The 22,573-nt window shown below is 35.1% G+C and overlaps 1 protein-coding gene across 1 annotated transcript in view; it reads left to right on the forward strand.

Annotated features, from left to right (window-relative positions):
• The window catches only part of PLEKHH2 (pleckstrin homology, MyTH4 and FERM domain containing H2), a 104,100-nt gene that overhangs the window by 43,494 nt on the left and 38,033 nt on the right, over positions 1–22,573 (forward strand). The window contains exons 3-14 of the mRNA XM_063078897.1: positions 2,423–2,572; positions 3,334–3,417; positions 4,060–4,141; positions 8,395–8,580; positions 10,452–11,413; positions 14,020–14,095; positions 15,459–15,553; positions 16,279–16,423; positions 18,565–18,701; positions 18,801–18,911; positions 19,072–19,158; positions 20,492–20,650. Coding sequence (XP_062934967.1) covers positions 2,423–2,572; positions 3,334–3,417; positions 4,060–4,141; positions 8,395–8,580; positions 10,452–11,413; positions 14,020–14,095; positions 15,459–15,553; positions 16,279–16,423; positions 18,565–18,701; positions 18,801–18,911; positions 19,072–19,158; positions 20,492–20,650 — 2,274 coding nt within the window. The remainder of the gene's footprint in view (positions 1–2,422; positions 2,573–3,333; positions 3,418–4,059; positions 4,142–8,394; positions 8,581–10,451; positions 11,414–14,019; positions 14,096–15,458; positions 15,554–16,278; positions 16,424–18,564; positions 18,702–18,800; positions 18,912–19,071; positions 19,159–20,491; positions 20,651–22,573) is intronic.

Below are 22,573 nucleotides of genomic sequence, written 5' to 3' on the forward strand. Positions count from 1 at the left end.
GAGTAGTTACAATTCTTACATAGTTCAGGTTAAATGAATGGAAAAAGAACTAGGCTATTTTCCATGTGCTTGTGGTAAGATATTTTAAAAACCTGCTTGGTTCTTCTGTATGTCTCTTAGCTTTTCTGTGACCTTTTATTCATACTAATTACCAAAGAAGGCTGGTGAATCCTGTGAATCCTGTTAGCACAGGACCACTTCATAAGTAGGTTACCTGTAAATACTTTGTGATCTCTTTCCCTAAGAGATTTCACCACTTTTGCCAATATTTTTCTTGCCTAGTAAAGTTGTTCATCTAAAAGTAATGGTTGAATTAAAAAGTTTCAGAAAGCAAGGATGCATCTAAGGAGCTCTGTAGCTTTTATTCATAAAATGAGATCAATTATCAAATTGAACATGTTTTTTGGGGTAGAACAGTAGTTTCAAATCATAATTTTCTAGGACTATAGACCTTTCTTAAACAGCAGTAGGACAATTTTATGTGGCAACGCAATGTCTGTAGGATGCTTGCTCTGCCTTAATAAAAAGAGACTGTGGGTGTAGGTCTGATAATATTTATTTCTATTCTTATGCAGTTAATTTTGTTTTTCTTGAAGTTTATTTTCTATTACTCTGTCCCCAGAAGAGAACTACCATTTTGGACTTGGGCTCTGCTCTTGTCTCCCTGCTTCCACAGCTACAGAATGCCCTGGGCAACTGTCTATATACCATCTTAAGATTGACCCTTGGTATTTACTGTCCGATTCTCTGTACTGCTCAGGCTGCTTTTCATGACAGCATCTCTGATGAAAACTTTTGTCCTCGATGCAGATCTTTGTCCTTCAGCTCATGCAGAAAACCTGTTATATTATGTTAAAGAATCTAAATCTAAGGTAACTTAAATTACCATTTGGATAGTGGGATACATTTTTTCTCCTATTTTTGATCTGCTTTTATTTTCATAGTTTTCAGCCATGTGCATAGTATTCAAATAGAACAGTTTTGGCCTCTAAATTGAATTTACATTTATTACAGTGAACCCACACATGAAACCTGATATTTATGGCTGAAAAAATAAAACCAAACTAACCTTTACCCTTCCCTTCTGAAAAATCTCATTAGTCAAATGTTTTTGAATTTTAAGTAAGGATTCATTGTGATTTTTCAGAGGTATTTTTAATAGTTTAAGACTTTTCTTAACTATTATCTTTAATTTCTGAAATGCTTTCACATTATTTCTCTTCTTTGCCTCTATAACCTAAAATGTTGCTAAAATTACATTCTTACTCATTTGAAGTATATGGAATAAAAGTATTGATATTGTATATAGCCCCCAATACTTTATTTTCGTTCTTACTGTCATTAACATCTCACACATCCTTGCGAAGTCTCTGGCGAGGCTTCTAATCCACTAGACCTTCTGCCATCAAGGATCAGGTTTGTGAAGATGAGAGAAAAGTGAGAACTAAAAGGTGGTGATAGTAAAATCTAAACTATGAGTCAAATTGATTTATATCCCAATGTAGATCAGCAAACACAAAGTGTAGTATGCCCTTCTAAGATTTCATATGCCCAAATGTGTTTTGCAGAAGATCCAAGCAGAGGTAATATTAAAATTGAGGCACCGCTCAACCTCTAGCCACACACCTGATCTCTTTTACCTTCCATTATTTCCCCTTACCCTTATCACCTGTGTAACGTACCATCTGATTTTTACATATTATTCCATTTGTCATCTCTCTTACACACTAGAATGTAATTTCTGTGCAGACAGAGATTTTTGGGTCTGCTTTATTCGCTGAGGCCTTCCCAGGGCCTGGAACAGGCCTGGCACTTGGCAGGTATTCAGTGCATGTTTGTTAAGTGAATGAAACAATAAGCCCCCACTGAACACATTCTCCTACCTAGACTCACACGTTTTCATTTTTTATGATTCTGTCATTTGCGGCTTTACGGTTCTTTTGTTTTCCTTTTCATTTCTACCCTGTATGTGTTTCTTTTTCATCTAAGTTCAACTTTTTCCAAAATGTATTGTTAGATCAGGTCATCCAGTCTGAGTTTTCTCCCACCACTTATCTTCTTTATTTTATATTTCTACTTTGCTTAAAATATGATAAAGTGAGAGATGGAAAATTTGTTTCTATACTTGTATAAACACTTTACATATTATCATTGCTCTAGTAAAATATGTACATTACTTTATGTGATAGCAATATTCTGAGGATCTCTTGTAGACATTTATGTACCTCAGTGATAATACCACTTGGCAAAATAGTCTTCAGACTTTATAATTATTAAATATATTAAACTTTGCTGTTTCATATTTTCCTTTTACGATGATAGCTTTTAGGAATCAATATAATGTTAAAATAAAATACTAAGTTTAATCCTATGATAAATTCAATACTTGCACAGTTTTAAATATTTTATCCTCTGAATTTAGGTACAAGTTATGGAAGAGAAATTAAAAGCAGCTAATATTCAAACCAGTGAATCAGAGACGAGGTTATATAAAAGATGTCAAGATCTGGAGTCTCTAATACAGGAAAAAGATGACATCATTCAAAACTTGGAACTGCAACTGGAAGAGCAGGTTAGGAAAATTTGATCATCAAAGAGTTCTAAGTGTACTTAGTTTATTTTAAATTTTTATTAGGAAGAAATTGTATTTGGGTAATTTACTTAAATGGTCATTTAACATCATTTAAATATGACCACTATTAAATTGTTTTTTAAATATGTTGATTGTTTATTTTCAGCATTTTTTTTTTTTTTTCATTTCTCTGGGGATCAGGGTTTCTTTAGGTCAGTGGTTTTTCAGATTTCGATCCCCACCCCCACCCCTGCCCTTAACCATTGTGATTTATATGATATTCACATTCTCAGTACTTTTGTGACCATAACCAGGAAGGCTGATAAATGTGAGCTAGCGTTTCTCAATGTTTATTTTTCTGGATCTTTAAAAACTGTTTGATGAGAAAAAAAGCCATGACCCTGAGGAGATTCTTATTCTCCCTAACGTGGTTGACCCCTATTCTACTGTTCTAAACCATAGACCATTTCCACAAATAGTTTATCTTGTTGATAAATTCAGTGGGTTGATTTCAGTATATGACCTTTTAGGGAAAGAGAATAGAAGTTGTTAAAACTAGCAATACTTGCATATGACTTCATAGTTTATTATTGTACCTGCTGGATAATTTCTCTCTCTTTAAAATCTATTTGGTAATTTTAATGTAGATTTATTAACTTGGAAGCAGGTTTTAAGTGGATTTGCCTTGTGTATTTATGATGTAACAGTTCCAGACCATTGTGTTTATGTTTGAACTAAACCAACTGCTAATGTTATTTCAGAAACAAATAAGAATACAGGAAGCTAAAATAATAGAAGAGAAAGCAGCTAAGATCAAAGAATGGGTAACAGTGAAGTTAAATGAGGTATTTATTGCTATATTTTCTCCTTTTTTTTACCTTTTACTTTTGACTAGGTAAGGCATCACAATATGTGATCATTCCAAGTAAAACAAAAAATTGTGATTGGTTTGTATGGTGCTGCTGTCTTTTGGTAAACTTGGGATAGGTAGCTTTCATTTGACTATCCACCGTATTTCAAAAATTAAAAATATTGGTAGACTCATGATGATCAGTGTAAATAGCCTCATTCTAATTGCTTAATTTTAGTTCTAATTAGTTAATTTTAAATAATTATAGAACATATGTATATATTTCATAAAATTAACGTATTTGGTATCTGAAAAGCATACATTATTTAGCTTATAGGGAAGATTAAATGCTGAAATAGTTTGGTTTAAAATAATTTAACAGTGGAATAGGCATGGGGGTGAACATTTAAATCTCTTAGTTCTGGAAATAAATATCTCTTAGTTCTGGATATTGATGCCATAACTATCTAGGTTGAAAGCCTGTGCCGATAAATTCATCTGATATTTGCTTATCATTTCCTTTGTATTTTGCTTACATTTTGAGTAAGTTAGATACTAACATTTCTAAATATGATAATTTATTAATACATTTTAGAAATGTTATCTCTTTATAAAAAATACTATTATGTTCTCTTAGCTGGAATTGGAGAATCAGAATCTTCGTTTGATCAACCAAAACCAAACTGAAGAGATAAGAACAATACAGTCAAAACTACAAGGTAAGAATATTTTCTTTTTTAAATTTTTTATTTCAGTTTATCAATACAGAGTGTAATTGCTTTTCATGTCCCTTTACCAATTCCTCTTTTTCTGCCCTTCCTCTCTCCTGCCCCCAATCAACATCATATCTGTTCACTTGTCTTCACAAGTTCAAGGAAGTGTTGTGATTGTTGTGTCTTCTCCCCCCCACCCCCCATTTATTTGTTTGTATATTAATTTATTTATTTTTTTTAGCTCCCACAAATATGTGAGAACATGTGGTATTTCTCTTTCTGTACCTCACTTAATATAATTTTCTCTAAGTCCATCCATGTTGCTGCAGATGGCAGTATTTCTTTTTTTTTTTTATAGCAGAGTAGTATTCTATTGTGTAGATATACCACATTTTTCTTATCCACTCATGTGATGATGGGCATTTAGGATGGTTCCAACTCTTGGCTATTGTAAATAGCACTGCAGTAAACATTGGAGTACAGGTATCCCTTCAACATAATGATTTCCATTCCTCTGGGTATATTCCCAGCAGTGGAATAGCTGGGTCATGTGATAGATCTATCCATAATTGTTTGAGGAACCTCCATGCTGCACCATTTTGCAGTCCCACCAACAGTGTAGGAGGGTTCCTTTTTCTCCACATCCTTGTCAGCATTTATTATTCTCAATCTTTTGGATATTAGCCATCCTAACTGGAGTGAGATAGTATCTCAAAGTGGTTTTGATTTGCATTTCGCAAATGCTGAGTGATGCTAGTCATTTTTTCATGTGTTTTTTGGCCATTCATATATCTTCTTTTGAGAAATGCCTATTCAGCTCCTTTGCCCATTTTTTAATTGGGTTACTTGTTTTTTTTGCTGTTAAGTTGTTTGAGTTCCTTGTATATTCTTCAGGTAGCTTAGTTGGATTTATTTGGCTATGTAAAATTTTAGTATTTTTTTGCTGGTGTTTTAAAGACACGATTATGAATATCGCACAAGAAGTTATTGTCATGAAATGAAGTAGAATTTCTAAACAAAGCAGAACTCTTGACCCCAAGTGAATGTTGGGCCTGAAAGTGGAAGGTAAGAAGAGATAGGACTGATGATGTGTAGTTCTACCAAAGTGGTCACCACATAGGTCAGAAAACAAGACCAGATATTAATTTTGCCTCTCTCTTTTCTAAAAGTTTTGTCCTACTTTTAGAACTATAGTCCCAGAGAGTCCAACTTGCTAAAAGTAGTATATGTTAACGTTAGCCCAAGAGGTGGGGATCATGGGCAAAGGGTACCAGTCTCTAATGGTGATGGCATTTTGGTCCTTCTAAGCAATGCTGGGCTACATCTCCTTGTTTCCTTGAAAGAATGCCAGGAGACATACCGAGCCAGATAGTGCATTCGAAGTATTTGTATTAGAGAAGCATGTACTCCTGAAGTCCAAGAAGACTTGAACTTTGACCTCAGAGAGAAAATAGACCCTTTTAGTGGAGATCAGGGAGTCACAGATATGATACAATTGTAGTAGCACTGAGGAATTTGGAGGAGGCTCCTTGGCTTCACACAAATTGAACAAGTCACTGAACTTGACATTCTCTGAGGGCAGCTCTATGACATTACTGTGGGCTCTTAGATGCCTGAGCTGGTGGTTAGTTGGATGCAAATGTCACAACTCAGATAGTTTACTCATGGGTCAACAATGTCCTAATCCTTTCCCCATTTGGGTCTTCTGGATTAGGATTCAAATCCTGCCAAGCGGAAATACCCATTGATAATCCCCTGATAAACGCAAGAATATCAGGAGTGAAAATGGCCTATTTAAAAAGAAATGTGTCTCCAGAGTTCTTTATAACTTTTGGCTTCGTGTAAATATCAAGTCAAAGGGAATATTTGCCGCTCTTAAGATAATTCACAAAAGTATTTTATAAGCCCTTAAGTCACTTTTCATAATGTAAAAGTTGGTAATATTGTTAAACTGCATATTTAGTCTTTAAACTATAGATCAGTACTTTTTAGTAGAACTTTCTGCAGTGAGGGCAATATTCTCTATCTGTGCTGCCCAATATGATGGCTATTATTAGCCATATGTGACTACCGAGCAGTGGAATTGAATTTTAAATTTTATTTAATTTGAATTGATTTAAATTTAAATAGTCGTTTGTTGCTAGGGGCTACCACACTGGACAGCACAGCTGGATATTCATGAATAACCTATAGAAGATAATACTAATCTGAATGTTTAATTTCAGGTATATTTACTTGAAAAAAGAAAATCAGTTATGTTATTTTCTATTTTTGCTTTGTACCACGGTTTTTAACAGTGATTGAAATTCTTACATCCTGAATGTTTTGAGCAGAATCTTATTATATGAATAAATTCTTTGCATTTTCCAATGCATAAGGTTACGTTCTTTCTTTTCAACTCCAAAGCCTGCGAGGAGGTGGTATAACCATCATTTGATAGAGATTTACTTAGTATTCTGTTTGGGTGATAGCCACTGAAGTACACGTTGAGTTGAAGAGAAGGTGAATCCAGCAGAGTGTTATGTGTAGCTAGCTCACGCTTATTAGACCCATGCCAAGTATAGAGGTTTTCAAACTTTTGTTTAGCAAAAGAACCCCCCCCCCTTTTTTTTTTTAACAAAATAAGGTTTTCTGTAAAATCTCAACAGATAAGTCAGGTAAAAGCAGTGTTGGTGATGGGTCCAGAGTTCTGCGGGCTTGGCCTCACCCTGCAGACAGGCCTTTTCTTGCACCATTTGGGACACTTCCCCAAAGCCATGGGGTTTCACAGAATACGTTGGAAAATACTGGTATGGTAGGAAGAACATGGGCTTTGAAGTAACCTTTAATGCTCTCCTACTTAGTAACTGTGTTATAACTTCAGAAAGTTTTTTTATGTTAGTAAAATCATTATTGTAATAGTTCCTTACTGGTCTCATGGGAGATTGTATTGAACTGTTGATTATAGGGCATATGGAAACATTTTGTCTACATGTTAATGTTTATTGCTAATACTAATAAGCATGTTAATACTTATTGCTATCATTTCCTCCACCCATATAATGAAAAATAGAAACTCCCTTAGTTAATCTGGGATTCCATATTTAGAATTACAGTTTCAGATCTTTGTGACCTTCACCCTTGTTGAAATAGATTAGATTTACTAAGCCCACTCTCAGCAGCCTGTTATTTTCCCTGATTCTCTTAGCCTGCAATTCTAGTCTTCATTGGCAGCCCCTTGGGACTTATAGAGTAAGAGGTATTGATCCTTGGAAACTAGGCTTGGACTAGAGAAGAATAGATATAATATATAGAGATATAATGTAGTACTTAAAAAATATATATGTGTATATATAATTATTACACTATTATTGTGAATTAGTTCTGTGAGAGACCATCAATATGAAAATATTACAAGATACATGTGAAGGAATATACTATATAAAAATATTTTTCTTATACTCTACTCAATTATCAGTTGCTATTTAATTTAACCCTGTGATGCTCTCCAACAGTTAAGAATTTAATTTCTTTGGAAACTTTTCTTACTGGGATCTCCATACTTTTGATCTTACAAGCAGCAGTGTTAAAATACAGATGAATTAAACCCATGATTGGGTGCTGGGCTAGTCACTCCACTAGCTATCTAAATTCTCTATCCCTCAGCCCACCTTTTTTTTTCTCTAAAGAAGTGATTAAGGCTGTCCAGATCGTGGTCACCATAGACCAAGCCCCCCCCCCCATCTGCTTTCTTCTCATTACTGAAAACCAAGATAACAAAAGGCATTAACGTGACCATGTGATACTTGTCCCAATGATGATCTAAACTTCCTTTGATTGTTTCGGCAACCAGGACCTCAGTCCCTTGTTCCTCACAGTTAGTGGCATTACTGCACAAATTTTACCAATACTTAACTGATATTTACTAATACTTGACCTCACAAGAAGCTGTAACTCTCTAGCTATTTATAATCTGTATTTTGTTTATGTTTTTTTTTTGTTTTTGTTTGAGAACTAACTACAATTGAAAGGATTGTATATTTTTCTTTCTGCAGTTAAAAAAATATTTCGAACATTCAAAATACATAAAACATTTTAAACATAGGCATGTAATGCTTGACATTGGGGGTTCCATGTTATTATATGGAAATAAAAGTGAACTTCAGTTCACTTTTTCTGGTATGAAGAATGATTTGTTCAAGGTTTTGTATGCTTTGGTTCTAAGTTTAACAAACTGCTTTGAAAAATTCCAATCTTAATTTTGATTAATGAACTTGCAGAAGTTCAAGGGAAGAAGTCATCCACTGTCTCTACCCCAAAGCTTTCAGAAGGCCAGCGCCTGAGCAGTTTGACCTTTGGGTGCTTTTTATCCCGAGCAAGGACTCCTCCTCAAGTAGTAAAATCTGAGGAAATGAGCAAGATATCATCTAAAGAATCTGACTTCACTGAAGGAAAACATACAGAAGGTATTTATGGACTGTAGGAATTTACTTTGGGATTTTTTAAAAAGGAAGCATCATTTGCTAAGATTAACCTAAATATAGCTTAATTTTCCTTATTTGTTTCCTGACAACTTCATGTTTTATGATAATATTTCTAAATAGCAATATATCATTTAACTTTGTATATATAGTTATTTTGTGTTTTCTGAAAGTCTTTGCCAATGACAGATAAGAGAAACTGATTTTTCCTTAATATGTTTCCTGCATTAGATGGAAGTGATGTTTAAAGTTAAAAAGTTTACAGTCCTACCTATGAAGTACTTATTTCAGCTGAGTTTCAGTTTAGAACTGTGAATTTTCTATCCATTATTTATTTAAAATATAAAAAGTACCTAATATTAAACATGAAATTTTATGTAGCATAGCAAACTTATAAAGCAAAGAACACTAAAGGACAATTCAGTAACTGCTTTGATTTTTCCCTTTATTGCTTCAAAGAGGAAAATATTTGCCTAGATGTTTGAACCCTTATCCTGTGTGCATATTTCTGTTCTTCTTCTTTTAGTCTTAAAGCGCCTTTAAATTTTGCCTTGCTGTGCAGCTAGCTTCTGGCTTTGCCACCTCCAGTAAGTCTCTTTTGTTGACTTTCCCCAAACGTTTTCGGGAGGCTTGAGTTTGCATCTTCTCTACTTTCAGTGCCAGCTTCCTTCCTCCAGAGGAGGAAAATTATAGCCCTAGGGGCTGTCTCTGTGTTTGGTTATGAAATTCTGAAAACTGCATAATGTTTTTCCAGTCGGAAGGCTCCTTTGCTACTTGCTTTCATGCTCTTACTTGCATTTCTTTTCTTTTATGAGAAGCCATTTTCATTTCCTTCCCACTTTCTAACAGTCAGTCAAGTACAGCTGAGGTTGCCTGTGCTGAAGCTCTCGCTCACTCGCACATTTAACGAAGTGCCTGATACCAAATTTTAGAGTCCATTTGATCAGCCTCTAGTTTCTTAATGATGAAGGCCATATCTATGTTTTCATGTTTTCTTTTTTTTGTCTTTTTTCATGACCGGTACTCAGCCAGTGAGTGCACCGGCCATTCCTATATAGGATCCGAACCCGCGGCAGGAGCGTCGCCGCGCTCCCAGCGCCGCACTCTCCCGAGTACACCACGGGCTCAATCCCTATGTTTTCATGTTTTCAAGATTTCTTTTCTACTCTTCAATCTAAAGTTTTAATTCACTTTTTATGGTGCCAATGGTTCATTCTATTAATTATGTTATAAATAAAAATAATCTACATCTGAAGACATTTTAAAAGAGTGTTATTCTTATTATAAAAACACATTTTGTAGTTAGGATTAAACCAGAAGTAGAGCCAAGGAAAGCTTTTCTCTATGTTTTCTTCATGGTTTTGCATATTCATGTATCAAAACTTGGGTACAAAGTTTGTTGCTTAAACTATAGCTTTGTGTTTATTATGCTTAAATTTACTTTATGATAATTTTGAAATCTGGCTGAAAGAGGGTTGTCATTTTCTTTGCCTCTAAAATACAATTAATAGTTTTCATTTTTTTGGTGGCTGCTTTCTTTGATGAAATGTTGTCCTATTTCATATTTTGCTTCTTTTATCTCTCTTTAGACTGTTGTCATTTTTCCCCAACATGTTTCTTTGTAAAAAGCCGTATCATTTGGATACTATTATATTGAAGTATTAGGGCTCTGTTTAATATAAAGCTTATGGTTTCAAACTTGTGTTTAAAAAAGACATAAAAGTAACAAATTATGATATAAATTAACTTTATTCATACGAAATTGCCATTTTCTACGATGTAGTTCCATAGAGCTAAATGTACAAAAAGATTATATTATTAAAAGCAACATGCTGATATGGTATATCCTTTTCTAGAAATAGAAATTCCAGAAAAGTCTGTTGATGACCAAGATCAAGAAAACAACAGAGGCCAGAGAACACTGCATCACACTCCTTGTGGCTCAGAACAGAACCAGAAAACAAGAACAAGCTTTGCAGCAGGTGGTGGCATATCCCAGAATTCTGGGGCTCCAGCGAGTGACTGGAGCTCTGATGAGGAAGACAGCAGCAAAGAAAGACCCAAGTCCAGGTGCACATCCACCCTTTCCAGTCATACATCAGAGGAGGGGGTCCAGTGTAGCAGGATGGGCAGCGAAACGTATTTGACAGCATCTGATGACAGCAGTTCTGTATTTGAAGAAGAGACTTTTGGCGTAAAGAGACCAGAACACAAGAAGCTGTACTCTTGGCAACAGGAGGCACAGTGGAAAGCTCAGAATAATCTTCTCGGAAAGGGAAATTCTGAATCAAGTAAAAAGGAGCAAGATAGTTCCTCGGATGAACTGAATAAAAAATTTCAGTCTCAGAGACTGGATTACTCATCTTCATCAAGTGAGGCAAACACCCCAAGCCCTATTTTGACCCCAGCTTTAAGTCCAAAACATCCTAACTCACTCCCTGGAAAAGGAACACAATTAGTGCCTTCATCAAACCTGCCACCCCCAAAGTTAAGGATTCCTAATGTTTTCAGTATAAGTGTAGCCCTTGCCAAAAGGCACTTGAGCCAGCCACAGTTAAGTTCCGACAGGATGTTTGGTACAAACAGAAATGCTATAAGCATGATCCGACCACTGAGACCTCAGGAAACTGATCTTGATCTAGTTGATGGGGACAGTACAGAAATTTTAGAGAATATGGACACAAGTTGTGATGATGGATTATTTTCCTGCGACTCCCTGGAATCTCCATACGCAGATGACCAGGAAACCTGTGAGTTGACAAAGAAGGCAGCATGCGGCAAGCCTCCAACTCCTCCCCTGCACCGCTTTCCCTCCTGGGTAATTATATTGCTGTGTGCAACACGTACACAGTAGCTTTTTCTCAACGCTCATTTTCAGGTTTTACTTTACTTCTTTTCCTGTTTCTTTTCAAATCCAGCTTTGTTCTGACAGTTTCCAGTTTTCAGAATACAGCTTCCCCCTCGTCTTCCCCTACTAAGTTCTGAATCCATTGAGAAATAAGACAAGGATAAGACAGCTGGGAGATCAAAATATTACCTTATTTACTGATAAAACCAATTTTAGAGAACTGGAGGGCAAATGAGCTTTCTAGTATTGAATTCCAGAATTAGCTAGATTTGTGGACCCAGTCCCAAGCAATACTGGACCACCATAGGCTCCCTCTGGTGAGGCCGGGCCCCTTTACATCTTACAACTGGAGAAATAACAGATGATTGTGTCCTGCAGACAGCTACTTCTCAAGAAGTTTCTCCCTCTCAGCTTACCAGTCGCCTTAAGCCACACCTCCTCTTGGGGAGCAGAAAGTGAGTGGATGGAGAGAAGTCAGGAGTGTTCAATTTATCGGAGCTGCCTCCACATGGAAGGAAACATCAGGGGTGGGGAAAAAGGATTCCCCCTAACTGTGATACTTTTGGGTTCATTCTGAACCAGGACACTTAACTCTTGTTGGTCATCAGGTTTTGAACATAGTCATTTACTTGATTGGCTTTAAGAGAAATTTAATTTTACTCCTCACGGGCATATAAATCCACTGCTTTAACCAAAGCATCTTCCTACAGATCCGTAATAGATTAAACCTTCTTCTATTAAAAATTGACCATTAATATAATCATTAGCCCATCAATTGTGTGATTCTTCTTAGGAATATCTACATTGCTAGATTTTTAAAAAATTCTTCCTGTTTGAAACAAAGCAAAATGATCTGTTTTGTAGATTTTAGTTTTCCTTCACATATTGGCATAGTTTAACCTTTGGCCTCTAGAAAAACATCTGGGTTGCAAGATTTTTTTGGTTTTTGGAGTCACGTTTTTTTATTTCATTTTTTGTAAAATTTAGTGAGTGATGGAATTTTAAGCAAATTTAGGACAGTCATGTTTTCCTAGAATAAATTCAGACCTTGAGATGTATCTGCTCTTATTTGCTTTCAAAAGAACATTTCGTTTCAGTATCCACATGAAACTGTCTGTAGTTTATTACTAAATTCTGGATGGCACACACAGAAAAAGTGGAAGTTAATGACATATGAATCTCTGGAATTCCAATTATGTTATCTTTTAGGGACAGAGAAGTTGAAATTTGCCTCTTTTATTATGTTAAGATTTTCAGAGATTTAGGTTAGGCTTTTATATTTGTTTTGTTTGGCAAACGATTTTATTACTTTTTTGCCTTTCTCTCCTCTCTTCCGAAGCTATTCAGCCCTGAAAAAAACGTAGCATTGCTTTTCAAAAGCCTTCCAGCAGAATGGCCAAGTTTGAGGTTTTATTTCTGTGTTTGTTGGATATTTTCAGGCTTCAAGGAAAAGAAATGTGTTCTAGTTACCTCAATGAATAAGAGTTTATTTTAAGAGTTTATTTTAAGGCATAGCCTATGCTTGTTGAGCTGGAATGTCATCCTAAATCCAGTAGTCACTCTAGCGAGATAACGTGTGATGATTCAGTGGCGCCTCTAATAGTCAGCTCCTTGGAAGCAAGTGACACCCATTGCCCCTGCTGCAGTGGCTCAGCTTGTCCTTTCACGCCTGCAGTGATTTTCTTTCTACTTCCCTTACTACTAACTACTCTCCCCTACTCTTTCATGGCTTCTAACTGCCTCATATCTCCTGCTTACTGCCTTATTTTTATATGTCTTTCTGTACTGCCCACCTTGCTGTTTGTTTCTATGTGTGTATCTCACAGTCTCATGCTCATAGAAACTTCTGACTCATTCAGTCAGCCGCTCTTCAACCTAAAGTGTCCCTGATAGTCAGAGATGTCATACCGGTTATCACTCAGCCACTGGCTAGCCTGAAGAGGATGGCCTTAGTTACCCAGTATGCCCAGGTCCAGTCAACTGTGTCCAGGTTAGACCCATTACAAAATTTAGTACCCATTTCAGAGATCTCTCTTGGAAAAGAAGAAAAAACAAAATAACCCGCATTTGGAACAAGGTAATATAAATTCCATTGCCATTCTCAAATCAATTTATTGTTTGACCTCAGGTATTTTTTCTACTTGATTGAAGTGTACATTGAAATAAGAAGGAGATATCATTGAATGCTAGCTACTCTATCTATGATTCTGACTTCAAGTTTTTTCTTTATTTTTTCTTTAGCCGTGTTCCAGGATGGTAGGAAATTAAAGGTGGTGTTTATATGTAGTCAGTGATTGTGAATAAGCTTTCTCTTAATTTTTCCCTATCTCTTCAAAAGAATTTAAAGTACCAAGCAAAAATTTGGGAATAAAGATGAATAATGGAATGACTAATGAATGGAAAACGTCTCTGCAGTACTATTCACAATGGTGTATTTTAGTTGGCACTGATGGACAATTTTAGAATAATGCTGTACTCTAGTGAATATTCAATGAAGAACAAATGAAAAACATGTATATTGAAATTAATCATTTCTTTGCTGTAAATACTCTGTTCAAATCTCTCTTTTACATTAGGAAAGCAGAATTTATGCTGTAGCCAAATCAGGCATTCGAATGTCTGAGGCCTTCAATATGGAGAATGTTAATAAAAGTAAGTGCTTTTGCATGCTACAGCATGGAGGAGGCTTGAGGACAATATGCATTAAGTGATAGCATAATACAAATACATTATACAGTCACAGAAAGACAAATACTGTATGATTTCACTAAAATGAGGTATCTAAAGTAGTCAAATTCATAGAAACAGAAAGTAGAATGGTAGTTACCAGGAACTAGGGGGAGGGACAAAAGGGGATTTGTTGTTAAATGGGTATAGAATTTCAGATTTACAAAATGAAAAAGTTCTAGAGGTCTATTGTATTACAATGTGAATATACTTAATACTATTGAACTGTACACTTAAAAATGGTTAAGATGATAAATTTTATGTTATGTGTTTTTTCATAATTTAAAAAATGTTAAAAAAAAAAAGTAAGTGATTTCAGATTGTTGTTTCACTAGCCTAGAACTTCCTAAGTATCTAAAATAACTAAAATAAATAGAATTATGTAAACTTTTGGAAAATGATTTCTAAGGTCACTGATTTATAGTTTAAAATTGAAATTCATCTTAGTACAGGGACGCAAATGCATTCAACTCTGATGTAGAGTCACTATGTTTTTACATGAAAGAGGCTAATGCAGAGACACTGTGGTGTTTGAGCTCTTTAAAATTGTAAAAATATTGGTTTCTATGTCCTTTTTTCCCAGAATTTCTTTCTTTTTCTTAAATTTTCTGTTTTTCCCTGAGTTTAAAACACATTCTCCTTCTTTCCAAAAAAATTAGTATTGAAACAATGTATGCCCAATATAAAAAATAAAACCAAACAACAGAGAACTGTCTGAAATAAAAAGAGAAATCTTCCTGTGGCGCCTTCTACCATCCCCTTCCCGTCCTACCACTAATCCATACCTTAGAGGTAACCACTGATGTTCTATTCCTTTCCAGCTATCTTCTGTTCTTACCATTCAGGAAATTGTATTCTAATCTTTCGACATCAGATTCACCTGATAAAGGCCTAGGAATAGTGATGTTTTAGTACCATGTCAGCAATAGGGCTATGAATAGTCAGAGAATATCTTCATTTGGTCAGTAAGCAGTTGCTTATACTTTGTTCTGTCCAGCCTGAGCTAAGTGTGCATGGAGAGGCCAAAGAAATAAAAGCTACAGTTCTTGCTCTCAAAGAGCTTACAGTATAGCTGGGGAACTAGCACACATGAGGAAAAAATGAACTATGTCCAAAAGTGTATAAATAAGTCTGTAAATGCTGTAATTCATTAAAGTAGACTGTATAATTAATAATCACATGTGTTAATTCAATTTCTCTTTAATTGTAAATTTTGCTAATTCCTATTCATAAGAAATAGACCAATGTGTCAGTTAGAAGGTTTCTTAAAAAATGTTTTCTTTTTCAGATTCTCTTGGAATGCTTTCTTATACCACGTCAGGACTTTATACATCTCTGATATACAAGAATATGACAACCCCAGTGTATACAACTTTGAAGGGGGTAACTCATTATTGGTACTTTTAAACATATGGTTCTCTTCATGATGGAAAACTGTTTATTCAAGCTCCAGATTCCATTCTTAACCTTTTACAGACTCCCCCTTTATAGAAGGTTTTAGAAGTTCACATTAATGTGTCATGAAAAAGAAGAAATGGAAAGTTCTGGAAAAGATATTTATTTTTATCAGAGTATTTGAGGTCTGAGTCCATTTTTGTTGTGTCCTATGTGATCCTCCTCCCACCCACGTGTCTGTTAATTGTTTAAAGGAAACATATTATTAATGATGTAATGAAAACTCCTAATTTAGAAAGATGTTTGTATCGGTGCCAGGGTTCCCTTTCCTTGCTTGAAGTACCTAATTAAAATAAGGATTGTCAGGTATTGCCAACTTCATGTTTTCAGGAATCTATTATAATTGACAAATGCCTTGCTAATTAAAATTTGAGGTTTAACAACATGACTTTGTGAGCACCACACTCAGCCAGTGAGCGAACCGGCCATCCATATATGGGATCCGAACCCGGGGCCTTGGTGTTCTCAGCACCGCACTCTCCCGAGTGAGCCACGGGCCGGCCCAACATGACTTTGATAACGGCAAAATATATTCTTGTATTGCTTTAAAAAAAAAATCATATTCCATGACTTCTTCTTGTAGAACATTCTGTGTCTAAAGAGAGAGGTAATGTTAGAGATGGATACAAGGAGGCTGTTCTGCTTTCCTTTAGAAGGCGACCCAGATAAGTAGCAGTCCTTTCCTGGATGACTCCTCTGGCTCAGAGGAAGAAGACAGCTCGAGATCCAGCTCCCGGACATCAGAGTCAGACACACGCAGTAGGTGTGGGCCGGGCAGCCCCAGAGCCATGAAACGAGGTGAGGGAAAATCACAGGCATTCAAGACAGCTCCAGATCATCAGAATACTTCTTAGGAATTTGATACCCGTAATAGGACTTTTTTAAAAGAATAGATAATAAAATGCTTGTTTCAAACCATGGTGAAAAGAGCATTAGCCTAGGACTGACACTTTTATATTCTAGTCCTCATTCTCTTTTTAATTCTCTGACAAACCACATAGTCGTCATCGTTGTCATCATTGTCATTGTTGTCATCTTTTTTTTTTTTCCAGCTTAATTTTGTCCGTGAGAGACCACTTTATTGTGGGAAGAAAGTGAGATATTTAGCCAAAATGAGGTTGCTCTTTTATAGTAACCATGTAGCATTTTTGGATAGTTTGTGGGATTGACTAATTTCAGCTGAGTTTGTTACACTACTAAATGACAGAAAATATACCTGAAATTTGTTGGTTAATCTGATATTAAAGTAGAAACCAACCAACACTTTGCTTTGGGCACGTCTGTGATTTGTAGGGGTTTTGAAGAAATTTGTACATAGTTAGAGGTTATAGAGATCTAATCCCACTAAATGACATCTGTATTTTATAAAAAGCCTTTAATGAAGCATTTTATATCTGTTGGTTTCAAACTGTGTTCCATGGAACCCCTCAGCTTCAACTGGAGCTACTCAGCTTTCATCAATTTAACATTTTAGGGCTCAACTGGTTTTCTTGCTCTCACCTTGCCCTGCTACAGCCAGGATCAGGTTATGTCACACTTTTGCTCTGCAGAAGTGCAATGGCTTGAATGTCTTTGACCTCATCTGCTTTCTCCTCCCTTGTAGGTTCTGGCTTCACTGGCCCTCTTGATGTTCCTAGAACATGCCAGGCATGCTTTTATTTCAGGACCTTTGCACTGGTGTTTCCTCCACCTGGTGTTCTTCCCCCCAAGTGTCTGTATAGCTCATTTCCTCACCTCCTCAATACTTTGTTCAAATTGCAGTATTTTGCCCTACTATTGCTAATTCTTCCTATTCCCTTTAGTCTGCTCTCCATTTTATTTTTCTATATCATTTACCGCCTGTCTGTCATCTGTCTCCCTCCACTAGAATCTGTGTTCCACGAGGGCTCAAATTTCTCTGTTTTGTTGTCTGCTCCATCTCTAGCACCCAGGACAGTGCCTGGCACACTGCTCCTGGGGCTGGGAGCCCGAGATTTGCAGGTCAACATTGCCCCACCAGATCCTTTCATCTCTGTGTCTTAGTCTCCTTAGAGAATGAGGATATTAGCCAGGATGATCTCTGACGTCCCTTATAGATCTAAATTTGTTATTCTATGAAAAATAAAGATATTAGAACAACTGTTATTTGTCCAAGTAAAGAATAGTGTCACAGAAGTGACATTGTCCTAATACATCCTTAAATGTTAATAAACGCTTTCAAAAATTGCTGGATACTGTAATGAATAAGGTCCTAAGTCCTTGATTTTATTTAATATATTCAAAACCTCCAATTATAGTGATCTTCCAATTGTGCTCACAACTCACAAGTAGTTTTTTATGAAGGCAAGTGAATTATTATGAAAATGTTCCACTGAATTTTACTTCTTAGCTGCTGGCAAATGAAGTAGTCTGTTTATATCTTTAAATCTTAGTGCTTGCTTCGCTTTTGTGAAAGATTTTTAAAACGTGTAAACTATTTAATAGTTTATTGTACTTACATGAAAAAATACTACTGAAGTCTTTTTTTTAATGAGAAGGTACTTTAAAATTGATTACAGAAATTAAGTGGTTTAAACTTTGTGAAAATCTTGATAAATTAAGGTTCAGCATTTGTTTGCCTATACATCAATATGTAAGCATACATATTTTAAGTTTTTAATAGAAGATACATTAGTAGACTAATGTATATATTTTATATATGTGAAAATAGATGTGGTTGTAATTATATCAAAATATTATTTATGTTTCTTTGACTTCTTTGGAGATTTGCATGACAGTCCTTACCCCTTAGTTCTGTTTTCTGCTTTAAAAGTTCTTCATGGCCAAAGGAAATGAGAATACATCTAATCTAGGGAGGCTTATGATTTAGGAAGAGGTGCGTTTCATAGGAGAACTCACAGACAGCATTTGGACCACCCCAGTATTAAGTATTGACTTGGTTTATTTCTTTGTTCTTTTAGGTGTGTCTCTCTCCTCCGTGGCTTCTGAAAGTGATTATGCTATTCCTCCTGATGCTTATTCCACAGACACAGAGTACTCACAGCCAGAGCACAAGCTTCCTAAAACTTGCTCATCTTCCAGTGATAATGGGAAAAATGTAAACAGTGAATCAGATTTTTAAAAAATTAATGGATCAATTAGTTTGAGCCTCCAAAAGGAAACTTAAAAGGTTTTTAATAAATCTTTTTTTGATTAGGAACCACTGGAAAAATCCGGCTACTTGTTAAAAATGAGTGGTAAAGTTAAGACGTGGAAGCGGAGGTGGTTTGTTCTTAAAGGTGGTGAATTACTTTACTACAAATCTCCGGTGAGTAAAAGTGCTTGCTATTTAGAACTGAATTTCTCAAACTATAAATCAAATTCCTGAGTGATTGTCTTTCCTATAATGCAATTAATGATACAAAGGGTTTTTTATTGTTACTATTACAGTTAATCACTTTACATTTAGTTTTCTTCTTTTCCTACAGAGTGATGTAATTAGAAAACCCCAGGGCCATATTGAACTTAGTGCATCCTGCAGTATTTTAAGAGGAGATAACAAACAAACAGTTCAGGTACTTATTTTTTTACCTTTTTTTTTTTTTTTGTATTATGCAAAACTCAATTCTCAATTATCTAAGCTAGTGGAAGGGTGATTGGATGATTCAATGTTTCTTTATTCATTTTGAGGTCAGTTTAATGCCTCAAGACTTTTTAGTTCAAAATATTATAAGCTAAGTTGTGTTAAGTAACTCCCACTACACTTTCCTTACCTTTTCTTCCTTTACATTCCTCTTTCCCCATATTTAAGGTATTTTCACCTCTCAAACTGTTAAGCTATTTCAGGGAAGGATCCTATGATAAATGAATTCCTAATAGGATGTTAGTAATATAATGTAGTATTAAATTCAGAAGGGTTTGTATTTTGATACAGAATTGGAAAGCAACAGTTCTTATATGAACTTCAGATGCTATAACACATAAGTGGGAAAGGTATTGGTGAGCAGAGGGGCTGTCCCGCCAGGTCACACCATAGAGGTATCTGCTGCTCATTTTACCCACACAAAGGCTGGTCTTGCCAGAAACCTATTAAACTTAGAATACAGACTTTAAGGTAGTCTATTATATGTAATTTAAATTCAGATACTTTATTTCTGAAATGCTTTCAATAACCATTATTTTCTTATCTTGCTCCTTTGGAGAATGGAAGACACCAGTTGCCAGAAAGGTACATTATCAGTGTTTCCAGCGGATTTTACCTGAGAACTCCTAAAAATTTAGAAAGGAGAATCAGGGAAAGCCTTGTCTTAGAATATGGCACTTAAGAATCATTTGTAAGCTTATGAAATATTTGGAAAATTTACAATGTGGTTAATTTGAGACTGGAAAATTGTGAGTTCATAATATCTGATCACATGTTAGTTCCAAGAATTTCTCTTCTTATGTGCAAGATCTTTTCTCATTTTATTTATAGTTGATTTCTTCATTTCTATATATTAAAAAAAAACTCCTCTCATATTGCTAAAAATGTGTTATTTTATTATCGTTTCCAGTCATTCTGCTTCTCATTTCAACAAGGAGCCTGTAGCACATTTAAGAAAAAAAAAGTAAAAGGTGACAAGTAAACAAAGATATAAAATCTTGAACCAAAAATTTAATACTGTGAAAAGTTTTAAAGTAAACTGAAGTGAAAACAATAATTTAAACAAAAATTGAATTATTGTAATTCTCACAAAGTGGTTTAAATATTCTAAACTGTTGTGGAATCATTTATTTAGAACTTAGGGTTCAAGGTTTAGTGTGTTTGTTTCCATATTAAATAATAATGTTTGAAGAATAGACGAGGAAATGCTAATAATCCTAAATCTTCACAGTTTCCTTTCCTATGCCTTTCTTATCCCATTTTAGTTGACCACTGAAAAACACACATACTATCTGACTGCAGATTCTCCCAACATACTGGAAGAATGGATTAAAGTGTTACAGAATGTTCTTCGAGTACAAGCTGCCAACCCGCTTTTCCTGCAGCCTGAAGGCAAACCAGCTGTGAAGGGATTGCTCACTAAGGTAGGGACCTTGTGTGCATGGCATCGTTTCAGGCAACTACATGAGTGAGCCCTACTGATTATGAACAGTGGGTGTCAAAGAATATGTAGATTGAATATTAATATTATCTTGAGGTGGGGAAGTGTGTTTTAAGTATGATGTCCAAGACAAAAACCATATAGATGGAAAGACAAATTTGACTACAACATATAAAAATGTAAGTGCAATATCAAAAATTCTATAAACAGGGCCGAGCCTGTGGCGCACTCGGGAGAGTGCGGCGCTGGGAGCGCGGTGACGCTCCAGCCACGGGTTCGGATCCTATATAGGAATGGCCGGTGCGCTCACCGGCTGAGTGCCGGTCACGAAAAAGACAAAAAAAAAAAAAAAAATTCTATAAACAGAGTTTTAACAAGGCAGATGAAAAACTTTGAAAAGGTATTTGAAATGTGTGAAACCAGTTAATATACTTAATATTTAACAAGCTTTTTCTAATCAGTAAGTAAAGTGTGAATACCAATGGGGGAAAAGGAACAAAAGATACAGTGGGAAAGAAGTAGAGATAAGAAGAAATGCAAATGATCAATGAGCATATGGAAAAACATTTGACTGTAACTAATATTTTTTTTTAAAGCACAAATTGAAATAATAGATATTGTAATAATAGATACAGACTGAGAACTTTGCTAGTGAGAATATTATTCTGGAAAGCAATTTGGCCAAAGTGTTAACTCATTAAATATTTTTGAACAAACAAATGAATAAATGAATATCAAATATTTTAAAAACATATATACATATTCTTTGATCCAGCAATCTCAGTTTGAGAAATTTATCCTTACAAAATGGTCTTAATTTGTAAGAGATTTAAATATAAGGCTATCCATCATAGCATTTTCCCCCTATTTTTTAAATGAAGTATAATGAAAATACTCTGAAATGCACAGACTGTAAGTGTAGAGTTTGATGACATTTGAAAGATATCTACTGATACTCTGTTAAGATATGGAGCATTTTCATTACCCCAGAAATATTGCTTGCACAGCATGGTTCATAACAAGAAAAATTGGTATTAGACATAGGGTAGGGAATAGTTTATACAGCCATATGGTACTTTTCTATGCAGCCTTTTAAATGTTGTAAAAGAATATAATGCTGTAGAAATATGGTATGATGCATTGTTAGGTGATAAGTAGATTGCAGTATTCACATTACTATCCCATTTTTGTTATACATATTCATAGAAAAATGTCTGAATGGGAAATGTGCCAAGGTATATTGGTTATCTCTGTGTGATTTTATTTTATTCTATTTATCCATTTATTTGGCAGCTGGTTGGTTCAGGGATCAAGACCCTTGACCTTGATGTTTTAACACCATGCTCTAACCAACTGAGCTAACCAGCCAGCCAATTTTATTTATTTATTTTGATTAATTCTGTTTTCTAACTTTTTTAAAGTGAATAAGTATTGACTTATACTTAATATTTTAAAATTTTTAAAAGTCCCACAAGGCTGTGGTGGGATTTGTTGTGGGGAACGCTGCAGGATCATGGGAGCTTATGTTTTATGTGATGACAAAGGCTGGTTGGGATATGATATATTGTTTGTCTTCAAAGTTTCAAACAGAACTGATATGAAATACCTTTGTTATGGATACAAAGTAAAAAAAAATATTCTTTCAGTTACTCAGTTTGCTGAAGCCTTGAGATTTGAGGTTGCCTTTAATCTTCATGAGAATTCTTCCAGTATAATTTTTTTTATTATAATTTTTTTCAGAATAAGTCAGAGTTTTAAGAAATCCTAATAAATAAGATTTACATATAAAGATAGACTATGTTTTAAAAACACATCTTTTTCTGTGAGTTGGCAAAGGTCCTAGTTAATTTGCAGTTCTCCAAAAGTACACATTGTTCTTTTTAAACATAAATCATTTCAAAAGTAC

The sequence above is a fragment of the Cynocephalus volans genome, chromosome 14, assembly GCF_027409185.1.
Source record: "Cynocephalus volans isolate mCynVol1 chromosome 14, mCynVol1.pri, whole genome shotgun sequence".
NCBI classification, from domain to species: Eukaryota; Metazoa; Chordata; class Mammalia; order Dermoptera; family Cynocephalidae; genus Cynocephalus; species Cynocephalus volans.